General features: G+C 37.8%; 2 protein-coding genes across 2 annotated transcripts; both read left to right on the top strand.

The window, feature by feature from the left end:
* Window positions 1-2,110: 2,110 nt before the first annotated feature.
* On the top strand, window positions 2,111-2,823 carry LOC119615724 (doublesex- and mab-3-related transcription factor A2-like). Its single transcript, XM_037971727.1, has 3 exons — window positions 2,111-2,125; window positions 2,178-2,399; window positions 2,713-2,823. Exons 1-3 carry the CDS (start codon window positions 2,111-2,113, stop codon window positions 2,821-2,823), a joined length of 348 nt encoding a protein of 115 aa, XP_037827655.1.
* A 4,114-nt stretch (window positions 2,824-6,937) lies between these two features.
* LOC119615725 lies at window positions 6,938-7,463 on the top strand (the record flags this gene model as incomplete). The annotated part of the gene is made up of 1 exon (XM_037971728.1): window positions 6,938-7,463. A coding segment is annotated over exon 1 (526 nt), but the record flags the coding sequence as incomplete, so codon positions are not given.
* Between the last annotated feature and the right edge of the window lie 6,798 nt (window positions 7,464-14,261).

The following is a 14,261-nucleotide window of genomic DNA, read 5'->3' as shown; positions in this document are numbered from 1 at the left end:
AGTTAGTTAGTTAGTTAGTTAGTTTCGTTCGTTCGTTCGTTCGTTAGTTAGTTTTTCGTTCGTTCGTTCGTTCGTTCGTTCGTTCGTTCGTTCGTTCGTTAGTTTTTCGTTCGTTCGTTCGTTAGTTCGTTCGTTCGTTCGTTCGTTCGTTCGTTCGTTCGTTCGTTCGTTCGTTCGTTCGTTCTTTCGTTCGTTCGTTCTTCGTTCGTTCGTTTTTCGTTCGTTCGTTCGTTCGTTCGTTCGTTCGTTTCGTTCGTTCTTCGTTCGTTCGTTCGTTCGTTCTTCGTTCGTTTTCGTTCGTTTCGTTCGTTTTCGTTCGTTTCGTTTTCGTTCGTTCGTTCGTTCGTTCGTTGTGTTCGTTCGTTCTTTCGTTTCGTTCGTTCGTTCGTTCTTCGTTCGTTCGTTCGTTTTTCGTTTTCGTTCGTTTCGTTTCGTTCGTTCGTTTTCGTTCGTTTTCGTTCGTTCGTTTCGTTCGTTCGTTCGTTTCGTCTTCGTTGTTCGTTCTTCGTTCGTTCTTTCTTTTCGTTTCGTTCGTTCGTTCGTTTCGTTCGTTTTCGTTCTTTCGTTCGTTTTTCTTTCGTTCGTTTCGTTCGTTCGTTTTCGTTCTTTCGTTCGTTCGTTCGTTCGTTCGTTCGTTCGTTCGTTCGTTCGTTCGTTCGTTCGTTTCGTTCGTTCGTTCGTTCGTTCGTTCGTTCGTTCGTTCGTTCTTCGTTCGTTCGCGTTCGTTCTTCGTTTCGTTCGTTCGTTTCGTTCTTCGTTTCGTTCGTTCGTTCGTTCGTTTCGTTCGTTTCTTTCGTTCGTTCGTTCGTTGTTCGTTAGTTCGTTCGTTCGTTCGTTCGTTCGTTAGTTCGTTAGTTCGTTCGTTCGTTTCCTCCCTTTGTTGCCCCAAACTCAGCATCGTTTTTTTTAATCGGAGCAACCGTTTAGAAATTACAAATAAATCTACATTTGGTGTCGTTGTCGTCTGTGGTTACAATTGCGATTAAGCTGTTAATTGTTTTTAACAGTTGAAGAAAGTGTTCAAATTAAATTTAAAAATGCTTTAACGTTAAAGTAATGCTTAGTTAATTACAGAAAACAGGTTAAAATTAAAAGAATTAAAATAATAACAGAAAAATAGTGAAATTTACTAACTTCGTTGAAACAAATAAACTTATTTATTTTATCAATTAAATATACAATCTTAACAGCTGTAGTATTATCTTAACATCTCAACAAAATCTATATTTCCTAAAGATATTAATTTCAATTTCAAAATAAATAAAGAAAATAAATACAAAACTAACTTTTACACCCAAAATAATATAAGAAAAAGAAAATCATAATATATTCATTGCATTTAATGGTTAAAATAAACAGCTTGCGGTTACAAATAGAAATAATAAGGGCGTTTTCCTAGATTAAATGTTAGACATTAAATCAAAACCAAAATAAACAAAAGTGATAGATGATGGACTACCAAAAATCATAGAACATCAACCACTAGATATCATTTTATACAACAACAACAAGTTAAATAGAAATATTTGTTTCAAATGTTTGCACAAGTGTTTTCAAAAACTGTCTAACATTCCTGCACAAATAAAACAAAACTCAAGAAAAAAAGTTCACAGGTCAGTTACTTTAATAACTAAACTAAACTCCCCTTAGATTTAACTAATAAATATATATTTATCTATCAACTAGAAAAAAAGGCTAGAAAACCAGACATTTTTAACACCCCACCACTTCTTCTCTAATAGAAAATATGTTAAAGTTTATGTCAAGCCATGTCAGGCATATTAATTTCAATCTATTGTTTACATTTAACTAAATTCGTAAGTAAATATATGTTTTCTCTTCTTTTTATATCTAGGTAGCCCTTAAGCGTCAACAGGCTGTAGAAGATGCCATTGCTCTGCGTTTAGTGGCCACTAAAACTGGCCAACAAATGGACAGTCTGCCTCCTGGCAATATATTTGATTTGGCGGAAAATCTGCAGGACATTAAACAGGCAAACAAGGCCTCAAATCCAATACAACAAGAAACTGTTGAAGATTTAAGTTTACCCAGTAAAACAAACAGAATCTTTGCAGAAAAGTTCTAAAGTAGAAAACCATCACCGCTAATAATGCCTCCAGCACAAGTTGTGCTTCATCTACTACTCTAACTACTTCCTCTACTGCTAACGTTCACAGAATGCCATTGATATGTTGGCTCAATTATTTCCTCAAAGAAAACGCGCAGTTTTGGAATTAGTTTTAAAAAGATGTGATTCTGATTTGGTTAAAGCTATTGAAAATATTTCCTCATCCTATAAGGATCATAGAGAAGATATAGAAGTTGATGTAGAGCCATTAACGAACAGTGGAAATAATGTTATGAAAAGTGCTTTTAAACCGGTTTATAGTTCAGGAATGGTAAGTTTTTAAAATAGCTTTCAAAAAATTAAAAAAAAAAGCTATAGACTAGATTATACACTATACTATATATTAGACTGTAGGCTGATTAGTTGAGATTTTGTAGTTCATTTTTTAAGAAATCAATTTACATAGACAGTTATTTAAGTTTTAAACAGTACTGTATATTTAAGCAATTTTAGATTTATTTTGAAATATTATTTTTCTTTCCTTCACAGCATCCCAAACCTTAACCCTTAGCAGTTCGTTATGTTCCACCGCTACTGCTTATCCCAAATGGTTTGTGCCCCTTACATTTCCCATTACTTTTCAGGGGCATTTGGCACCAGCTTTACCTCCTAACGCTAGTCTACCGCCTCTCGCTACACGTTGTACTTTGCCAAATTGTACATGTTTAGAGGGTTATCAATTTAATTGTTCATAAAATGTTTGAGAATTGTTGTAAAATTTTAAATATTTAATAAAAATTAATAAGTATTAAATGTAAAATATATTTTTGTTAATTTTACTTAAAATTTTTATTTTTACTTAAATTTTTAAATTAGTAATATGGTAACACTAAAGCTTAATATAAAATAAAGCTAAGCTGGTAACATTGTTTTTTACACTAACGGTATTTTTTATCTAAGCAATGTTAATGATTTGGAATTACTGAATAAAAAAAATATGAAAATTAAAAATAGGTAATTTACCAAATTCGACTTATTCGACTTTTAATTTAAAATATTGATTGAATTTTATTAATTTTCCTACAATCATGAACTTAATTTTTTTCTATCAATTGTCATAAAATCATAACAAATCAATCACTCATAATGCATTAATGTCTAGTTATCATAACAAAAACAAAAGACAAATAATGTGATATTACTTAAAATTTAAGCATAAATTTAGCAATTCACCTAAAAATATGGAAACGAAATTGATAAACAACATTATTTACGAAAGGGGAAATCGCAGACATGTGAATTTAGTTTTGTTAATGTTTTAAACAATTTCACATAATGAAAAATAACAATTATTATATTTGTTAGTACAAACAATATTTCAATACTCCAATGATGAAAGAAACTATATTATCAAATATATATATATTTGAAGTCTAATGTTAAACAACTCTCCCTCCCTTTCAAAATGAGACACAACAAAAGTAATCGATCATTGTAGGCTTTAACCAATAGATAATGATATCATTATTTATATGATATGTATTGTGGAATCAAATACACGAGTATGAGAATCATATTGATTAAAAAAAGTACTAAAATCAAAATATTTAATAAAATGGAGGACTGACAACAATGAGAATATAAAAAAAAACTATTTTCATAGGATCATTTAAAATTTGATTTCCATAAGAAGAACCTAATTATCCAATGGCGTCCAATTTAGATAATCTAGTCTATAGTATAGTCTAGTCTATAGTCTAGTCTATAGTCTAGTCTATAGTCTAGTCTATAGTCTAGTCTATAGTCTAGTCTATAGTCTAGTCTATAGTCTAGTCTATAGTCTAGTCTATAGTCTAGTCTATAGTCTAGTCTATAGTCTAGTCTATAGTCTAGTCTATAGTCTAGTCTATAGTCTAGTCTATAGTCTAGTCTATAGTCTAGTCTATAGTCTAGTCTATAGTCTAATCTGTAGTCTAGTCTATAGTCTAGTCTATAGTCTAGTCTATAGTCTAGTCTATAGTCTAGTCTATAGTCTAGTCTATAGTCTAGTCTATAGTCTAGTCTATAGTCTAGTCTATAGTCTAGTCTAGTCTAGTCTAGTCTAGTCTATAGTCTAGTCTATAGTCTAGTCCTATAGTCTAGTCTATAGTCTAGTCTATAGTCTAGTCTATAGTCTATCTATAGTCTAGTCTATAGTCCTAGTCTATAGTCTAGTCATATAGTCTGAGTCTATAGTCTAGTCTATAGTCTAGTCTATAGTCTAGTCTATAGTCTAGTCTAGTCTAAGTCTATAGTCTAGTCTATAGTCTAGTCTATAGTCTAGTCTATAGTCTAGTCTATAGTCTAGTCTATAGTCTAGTCTATAGTCTAGTCTATAGTCTAGTCTATAGTCTAGTCTATAGTCTAGTCTAGTCTAGTCTAGTCTAGTCTATAGTCTAGTCTATAGTCTAGTCTATAGTCTAGGCTATAGTCTAGTCTATAGTCTAGTCTATAGTCTAGTCTATAGTCCTAGTCTATAGTCTAGTCTATAGTCTAGTCTATAGTCTAGTCTATAGTCTAGTCTATAGTCTAGTCTATAGTCTAGTCTATAGTCTAGTCTAAGTCTAGTCTGATAGTCTAGTCTATAGTCTAGTCTATAGTCTAGTTAGTCTAGTCTATAGTCTAGTCTATAGTCTAGTCTATAGTCTAGTCTATAGTCTAGTCTATAGTCTAGTCTATAGTCTAGTATAGTCTAGTCTATAATCTAGTCTATAGTCTAGTCTGTAGTCTAGTCTGTAGTCCTAGTCTGTAGTCTAGTCTATAGTCTAGTCTGTAGTCTAGTCTATAGTCTAGTCTATAGTCTAGTCTATAGTCTAGTCTATAGTCTAGTCTATAGTCTAGTCTATAGTCTAGTCTATAGTCTAGTCTATAGTCTAGTCTATAGTCTAGTCTATAGTCTAGTCTATAGTCTAGTTTATAGTCTAGTCTATAGCCTAGTCTATGTATATTATAGCGTAAAATTAGTTTGGTACTTTAAAACCTAAAAAAGTACACTTTTTGTTACACGTTAGTACTATTTTAAAATTTAAATTTTCCATGCCTGAAAGTAAATGTAAAATGGGCACAGTGCAATTTTTATTTGAAAAATACAAAAATTTAATATTTTCTTCTAAATTGAGATCTAAATTAGATCACCTAATATAATATATGGTACAATCGATTGAATACTATGGCTAGTGGGGCTAGTCTCACAGTCTGGAGGTTTAAATATGAAAAAACCAACTGTCATCAACAAAATTGGTGAATTTTTAAAAGAAAAAATTGTCTGTATAAGCGTTTAATTAGGAAAATAATAAAAATCAGTTATCACTACAAATTTTCCTTAAAACAATACAAAATTTAAGATGTGCAATTTCTTAATTTTACATTTTTGTTAATGTAAAAGTTATTCTTTAAACTATAATTTAATTTCTCTTAATTATTTTAACCATTAATTTGATTATTATAAAATTTCAACAAATTCGTTTATCAGTTAATATAACACCTTAAAACATTTGCTACTGTATAAAGACAACACTGCCAGATAACAGTAAAATGATTAGCAGTGAGTAGTAAGTAGTAAATAGTAGTAGTCAATGCTATTTGATCAAAGCCGAAAATACCGCTAAAAACCCTTTAAAGAAATCAAAACTGAAAAAATACTCATAAAATAAAGGCAATGGGGCGGCAAATAGAAAAAAAAATCGTCATAAACAAAAAATTGAGAGTGTTATAAATTAAGCAGAATAAAAAAAACATTAGGAACCTAAAAAGGGATTTTCTAAAGAAAATATATAACAGTTTAGTTAAAAAATGGTTCGTCGAAGGGCGTTATCAAAATGTTTTTATATACGAAAAATCGCATAAACCTCAATCACCAACCCTTTTGGTGGAGTAAAAACGAAACCTGCTTTCAGACATTATCTAAACAAATATGTTTTATTATCTAATATCATTGGACGACAGTCAGTAGCAGAAATAACAGCAGTAATTTTTGATCGTCAGTTGTTGTTATCGTAGAGTTAAATAGTCGTCTAATACGACAAATATGAGTATGTGAACATTTAGAATATGTATGTATCTGTATAGTGTTATGTAGGAATATAGTAAATGTATACGTTAAATTGTTAGAGCAATGTATTGGCATGTTAGATTACACAGTTTCCTTTTCAATTAAAAAATTTCAATTTTACTAACTAAAAACGCTAAAATAGTGAAATGACTGTTAAAGATCTAAGTCAGATATAGGAATATGTTTTCGTCATAAGGTAAACAAAGATGTTTAACAGCATTGTTGTTGTTGCTTACAAAAACGTTCAATTGAAAAGGTCATTATGAAAAGGTAAGTATGTATGAATAAACCATTACATACCTATAATAACATTTTATACTACAACAAAATATCTGAAAAGCATTCTAATGAAAAAAAAAACTTTTGGAAACAGTGTTATCAAAAACTAAATTTCTGAAAATTCTTTTTGGTAAATTATTTAGACATTCATAATTATTATCATGAACATTTAGTATCATTACACGTTTATTTATTTTGTATAGTTGTATAGGTAAGTAGGTTTCAAATTATTATTTTTTATGGTTCCTATTAGTACACTTCATAATGCTATTAATAAAGATATCAATTACCTGCAAACATATTTCAAATTGATTTGATTAATTGTATTGAAACAATAATAATAATAATAATTTCATTATTGGAAAAAATCAGATTTTTAGTAACAATTAGACCATACAACTGTTAAGGTCTCAAAAGTGAACAATTAGAGGAAAATAATCATATAATAAAATAGTGCAATTAATTAATAAGAAAAAAATACTATAATTAAAGCAAATAAAATGGATACCTTAAAATCCAATAAATCCTCTTTCTCTATAGAAAATATTTTAGAACAAAAAACATCTAAAGATACTAACTTGAATCCGGCTACACATATACAAATACCCTCACCCAGTTTAACAACAACATCTTTACCTTCACCCAATTTGGATAATACAGTTACATCTACCAGTCTAACACGTACCCCGGATTTTGAACAATATACCGCTTTTAAAAATCTCACTTTAAAAACAGCCAACCACAACAATAACTCGCCCTCCTCATTAACTTTAGCTAGTACTTTACCACAACATGCAACAGCCGCCGCTGCTCCTGCTCTACATTATGATCATGTTTATGATCCTACGGCCTCCTTATTTTATCAACAAGTCTTAAATTTACAGAAAAATTCAGCATTTTTAATGCCTCATTTTCAGGCTGCAGCAGCTGCCGCCGCAATGGCTAATGTTTCAACGGCGGTGGCGGCTCGTGGAACTCCGTCGGTTTATTGTGAACCTCCTTATAATCAATTTATGGATTGTGAAGGTGAGTGAGTCAGTTTTTTTTTTCAAAAGTAAATTAAGTAAATCACTAATTTTTAATCAATCTGTTTATGGTTTTATTACTAATCGCTACAGATAAGTCGACAATTACTTCCGGTTAGGTAGATTTGTTAAAATTTTATTAAAATCGTATAATTACAGCAAAATACAAGCTAAAGTTAAAAATTTTTAAATAAAAATACGATTTTGAAGTCCGTACTTAAAGTAAATAAAGGAAATGTTTAAAACTTCTTAGTATAGATAGATAGATAGATAGATAGATAGATAGATAGATAGATAGATAGATAGATAGATAGAAGATAGATAGATAGATAGATAGATAGATAGATAGAAAGATAGATAGATAGATAGATAGATAGATAGATAGATAGATAGATAGATAGATAGATAGATAGATAGATAGAAAGAAAGATAGATAGATAGATAGATAGATAGATAGATAGTTAGGTAGGTAGGTAGGTTGATAGGAGGATGTATACTACATCAAATCCGAAGAAATACACCTAGGCCACTATCGGGCCTGTTGTGCGCTCCAATTCAAGAAAAAAAAAAAAAAAAAAAAAAAAAAAAAAAAAATGTTCACTAAATGTATTATTTTTCCATGTTCAGAAACTCAGTTTCCTGGACGTAATTCCTAAGAATCTTCCAATCGGTGTTGGTTAAGAATGTTATTTCTGGAATAACATCACTTCCAAGATACTTGGATCTAACTTCGACGAATGCCTGACAATGGCAAAGAAAGTGCTCCAGAGTTTCACTGTCCTCTCCACATGCTCTACATTCGTCTGAATTCGCACGTCCAATTTTGTATAGATGTGCTCGTAATCCTGTGTGTCCACTGAGAATACGTACCATCATACTAACCTCAGACTTGCTCATTTTGAGAAGATTTCTCGTCTTGCTCTCATCAGGGTCACCCCATAGAATCTTTGTGGTTCTACCCACCGTTTCATTATTCCAAGAGGCCTTATGGGATTCTCTCATCCATATTTTTAATTCAGCTTTTGTTGCGTCGAATGGTTTTGCGTTTGTCAGGTTAACTACATCGAGCTCCCTTCCCTTTAAAGCTATTACATTCGCCCTTTCGTTGCCGACTACTCCCGAGTGGCCTGGTACCCATATGATGTGAACCTTACCTCTGGGAGAGTATTCAGTTAAAGCTTTCTTACAATCCAATACGGTCTTAGATTTAATTCTATCACCTGATATCGCACAAATTGCCTTCTGGCTGTCGGTAAATATATTAAGCCCTGTGGGCGCCATATTTATTCTAATCCAATTTACACATTCCGTTATTGCTCGTACTTCTGCCTGGAAGCTTGTGTTATGATTAGGTAAACGGTGGTATATTTCTGTTTCTGGGTCTTCAATATAGAACCCCAGACCCACTTTGTCCCCTAATTTAGAGCCATCCGTGTAGCAACGGATTCCTACTGGTATTTGCTCTAATGTTCCGCTTGACCAAGACATTCTATCTGGGATTAGCGTTTCAAAGTTTCCGACATATTCAGTGTCTGGTATGCGATCAGGCACGTCCGATGAATGTGTATAACCTTCCAATGTGTCCAGTATACATTGATGACGTGTCCTATAACCGTTTTTGGCCAGATCGCCTAAAGTAAAGAGCCGTTCGGCTGTAAGCGCCGCCTCATATCTTATATATGTTTCAATGGGTGGAATATCTAGCAACGTTTCCAGAGCCTTGGTTGAAGTAGTACACATGGCACCACTTACACCCAAGCAGCATGTACGCTGAACTCCCTGTAGTAGTTTGATATTACACTTTTTGTCCAAAGCAGTCCACCAGATTATTGAAGCATAAGCTAGAATTGGTCTAATTACACTTTTATAAAGCCAATTTGTCATAGTAGGACTAAGACCCCATTTCATGCCTATGGTTCTCCTACATATCGCCCAGCACCGATGTGCCTTGTTGATCCTATCCTCTATGTGGTGTCTCCATTTTAATTTCCGGTCAAGTATTACACCTAAGTACTTAACTTTGTTTGTCACCGGTATCTTCTTGCCCAAGAAGCAAGGTTCAGTATATGTAGAAATTTTTGTCTTTCTTGTGAAAAGACAGATTTCCGTCTTCGCCGGGTTAACATTGAGGCCTCTCGGTTGAGCCCAGCTCAAGGCCGTATTCAGAGCCTCCTCAGCTCTTCTACACAAGTAATTTGGATCCTTTCCCTTTAAAAGTATTACGACATCGTCTGCATAGCAGACAGGTCTAAGTCCTTTCTCGGTTAGGGTCCTTAGGAGGCTATTAATCGTGGTGACCCAGAGTAAAGGTGACAAAATGCCACCCTGTGGTATACCGCGAAATACCTTTTTCCTGATAGTTATATCGTACATCTCGCAGCTTATCCATCTGTTCCTTAGCATGTAGTTGATCCAGTTACGGAGCACCCGGTCAACATAAAACTGGTCTAGGGATTGGATAAGGGTATCAGTGTGCACGTTATTGAAAGCGCCTTCGATGTCAATGCATACTGCCAGTGTATACAGTTTGCTATCGAAAGATTCACTTATGTAGTGGACAACTTCATTTAAAGCGGTTTCCACCGATCGTCCCTTTACATAAGCATGCTGCTTATATTTAAGGTCATTGTATGGTATGCTGCTTTTAACCATGCTATCGACTATCCGTTCCAAGGTTTTAAGTAGGAAGGACGTAAGACTTATCGGTCGATAGGACTTAGGTGTCGCATAGCTAGGTTTCCCTGGTTTGGGTATAAATATTACCCTTGCATCCTGCCATTTAACTGGGGTATATGCCAATTTTAAGCATGCAGTGAATATCTGTGACAGATGTACGGAAACCAGTCCCGCCTCCATCTGCAAAAGTGCCGGGAAAATTCCATCCGGCCCTGCAGCTTTATAGGGAGCAAAGCTCTTGATTGCCCCTTTAACCATGTCAGTTGTAATAACTATTTCCGTGTTACCCTCCCCTTCCTCCAATATCGGTTCATCTATGTTATTCGATATACCGGGTGGGAAATGAGAATCCATTAGGAGTTTCATTGTCTCCTCCATATCCTCAAGCCTCCTGCCCGTGTCATCGATCATAGATTCCGGTTGGACATGAGTTTTGGATAGGAATTTTTTTAATCATCAATCATGGTCATCCATTAAACTGTCTTCCAGCGAGTTGGTGGTCACCTCCTCGCTCTTTGGATTTGACTCCTCCGGATAGCCTGAAGTGGCTATTAATGCAGTGAGTACTGTTGATGGCACTGCGGTGTCCTTATCAGGCATAGGAATAGCAGTATTTTTAATAGACACATTCCCAATTCTGGAGAGCATTGCTGTTCTGTCTTCTGGCGGGTGAGTGATTTCCTCCTCGCTTTTAGGATTTGACTCCTCAACATTGCTAGTACTTGCTAATGATGCTTTGGGTACTGTCTTAGGTGTTTTAGTGTCCTTGTCGGGGCCGGTTTTGACAGCCCTTTCAATCGGCGCCTTCCCAATTTGGAAAGGGCAAACTACACTTTCTTCTGGCGAGTTAATGGTAAATTCCTCGATTTTAGGATTTGACTCCTCAACGTTATCAGTAGTGGATACTGTGGTCTTAGGTTTTTTAGTGTCCTTTTCGAGGCTTGTTGTAACAGCCCTTCCAATCGGCACCTTCCCAATTTTGAATATGACAGATTTAGAGGCGAAGTAAGCCCTACCTTTATTCTTGGCAAGACTAGCCATGGATTTCTGGTCGATACCTATTACAAATAAAGTTCCCTCAGGTTCTTCTTTCCTGTAAAAGACATCCCATTTTTCCACGGCCAGCTCAGCATTTTGACCTCCAAGAATTTCCAGTATACGTTCATTAGCCAGTTTACTGCCCCATCCTTTTATGTAGACAGTGGACTTTAGGAGCACCGGAAGCTCGCTCTTCTTTGCCAGTCCCAGCCTAGCGCCGTCCCAGGGAGGAGGGATACTTTCCACCAAGTTCTTTAGGGTGCTAACACATTGGTGAGATGCCAACCTCATCAACATCACGCCCATGCTGAACTCGCAGCTCTCGCTCTCTATTGGTTGTTTGCCCTTTGAAGCTATTGCATGGTCCACTATCTTATTGTTGACCAGGTCTTCTATTTTACTCTGTTGGTCTATTGGAATTTTGCCTGTCGGATTACCGGCATCGTAAACTGCATAGCAGAGATCGTCCCGGTGCCTACTTCTGGCAACTTTGGCGTAAGATGGCGGCTCTTTACCTTTTCCTCCGTCTAGCTTCTCCTTCCTCGTTTTTCGGGGCTTCTTTTGAGATTCCCTTACCTTCGAGGTTGATTTCGCCGACGTGTTCGTCTTCGGAATATCTGGCTTGGCGTTGTCACCCTTACTCGCAGGATTCTCACTTGAGATTCCTTTGAGTGAAGTATGGCTTGGCTTCGACTGTGTATTAGAAGACGGGGAGCTCTTTTTCTTCTTAGGCTTATTCTCAGTTGTCAACTCCTCGGGTGACCTGATCCTTTTTGCCTCAGATCTTGTGAGAGAGTCCGATTCCTTTGGAGTGTCGTGGGATTGACTAACTATGATTTCCTGAAGCATCTTTTCAACTTCCTCCTCTGTGCTCCAGAAAGTCTTTTCTTAGTAATAGGTAGTTTAGCTATGCTATCACTCACCTCTTTCACCATTTGCTCTACTTCATCCTTTTTGGGATTTGCTATAATGGTATTATTATTATTATCATCTGAGGATTCAGAGTCGGAACCCTCACCTATATTTAAAGGCTGAGGTAGCTTAGAGCTCTCTCCGAGTACATCCTTCTCTTTCACCCCTATATTTTTGCCAGCGGCATGCTGTACACTTGACGCATTGTCCGCCACGGAGGCCAAGGTACCCACCTCCGTAGTAGTATTCTGCTCACGATTGCAGGATGACGACGACACGTGACTCGCGAGTAGATCAACACTTGCCGCCGGTACTGGGTTATTTAGGCCCTGCACCGTAACTTTTATCTTTTTATTTTTATTTTCCATATTTGTTTTTTTTTTTTTTTTTTTTTTTTCAGTTTTTTGGTCCGCGGGGAATATAATATTCCCAGGTGGTGGACAATCTGCCCTCCCTCAGCTTAAGTGAAATTAAAGCTGGGAGAGGACAGATGGTCCATCACCACCCCCTATCCGCCACCCGGGGACGCGCTCGGTAGGAAAAATCTGGAAAACTCCCCCGAGAGATATCTATCTATCTATCTATCTAGATAGATAGATAGATAGATATAGATAGATAGATAGATAGATAGATAGATAGATAGATAGACAGATAGATAGATAGATAGATAGATAGATAGATAGATAGATAGATAGATAGATAGATAGATAGATAGATAGATAGATAGATATATCGATAGATAGATAGATAGATAGATAGATAGAGATAGATAGATAGATAGATAGATAGATAGATAGATAGATAGATGATAGATAGATAGATAGATAGATAGATAGAGATAGATAGAAGAGCTCTCGCTCGCTCGCTCTCGCTCGCTCGCTCGCTCGCTCGCTCTCTCCTCTCGCTCGCTCGCTAGCTCGCTCGCTCGCTCGCTCGCTAGCTCGCTCGCTCGCTCGCTCGCTCGCTCGCTCGCTCGCTCGCTCGCTCTCGCTCGCTCGCTCGCTCGCTCGCTCGCTCGCTCGCTCGCTCGCTCGCTGCTCGCTCGCTAGCTCGCTCGCTCGCTCGCTCGCTCGCTCGCTCCTCGGCTCGCTCCTCGCTCGCTCGTCGCTCGCTCTCGCTCGCTCGCTCGCTCGCTCGCTCGCTCTCGCTCGCTCGCTCGCTCGCTCGCTCGCTCTCTCGCTCGCTCGCTCGCTCGCTCGCCTGCCCCTCCTAGCCCCCTCGGTCGGCTCGCTCGTCGCTCGCTCGCTCGCTCGCTCGATCCTAGCTGCTGCCGATCGCATCGCTCGCTCGCTCGCTAGCTCGCTCGCTGCTCGCTCGCTCTCTCGCTCGCTCGCTCGCTCGCTCGCTCGCTCGCTCGCTAGCTCGTCGCTCGCTCGCTCGCTCGCTCGCTCGCTCCCGCTCGCTCGCTCGCTCGCTCGCTCGCTCGCTCGCTCGCTCGCTCTCTCGCTCGCTCGCTCGCTCGCTGCTCGCTCGCTCGCTCGCTCGCTCGCTCGCTCGCTCGCTCGCTGCTCGCTCGCTCGCTGCTCGCTCGCTCGCTCGCTCGCTGCTGCTCGCTCGCTCCTTCGCTCCCCCCGCTCGCTCGATCGCTCGCTCCTCGCTCGCTATCTCGCTCGCTTCGCTCGCTCGCTCCTCGCTCGCTCGCTCGCTCGCTCGCTCGCTCGCTCGCTCGCTCGCTCGCTCGCTTCCTCGCTCGCTCGCTCGCTCTCGCTCGCTCGCTCTCGCTCGCTCGCTCGCTCGCTCGCTCGCTCGCTCGCTCGCTCGCTCGCTCGCTCGCTCGCTCGCTCGCTCGCTCGCTCGCTCGCTCGCTCGCTCGCTCGCTCGCTCGCTTCTCGCTCTCTCGCTCGCTCGCTCGCCTCGCTCTCGCTCGCTCGCTCGCTCTCGCTCGCTCGATGGGCCTTTAAGGCCCAAATAGACTACGCAAGCGGCTTATCAAACATACTTTTTTCACGTTTTTGTGGACTTGCAAAGATACAGATGACAATTTTGCTTAGAAATGTAAATTTTGTAAAAAATTTGTTATTAATAAATATAAACAATTTCAAACGGTTTGAAAAAAATTCAATATGTTTTTGTAAAAATCAAATTTTTTTAAAATTTTATACAAACAAACAGCAAGCATTTGTACAAACGCGAAACACTCTCATACACTACGCAACAGGCTTGCACAAACGTA

This window comes from Lucilia sericata, unplaced genomic scaffold, assembly GCF_015586225.1.
Source record: "Lucilia sericata isolate MDLA Ls3-8-SP2 unplaced genomic scaffold, ASM1558622v1 Contig007357F_arrow, whole genome shotgun sequence".
NCBI classification, from domain to species: Eukaryota; Metazoa; Arthropoda; class Insecta; order Diptera; family Calliphoridae; genus Lucilia; species Lucilia sericata.
Note: the sequence above shows the minus strand (reverse complement) of the source record. Positions and strands in the feature narration are given on the sequence as shown.

What these genes read in the sequence shown, in the direction of transcription:
- LOC119615724 (XM_037971727.1), top strand. An exon ending in CGGTTTATAGTTCAGGAATG is followed by an intron (nt 2,400 to 2,712) that starts GTAAGTTTTTAA and finishes ATTACTTTTCAG; the next exon opens with GGGCATTTGGCACCAGCTTT.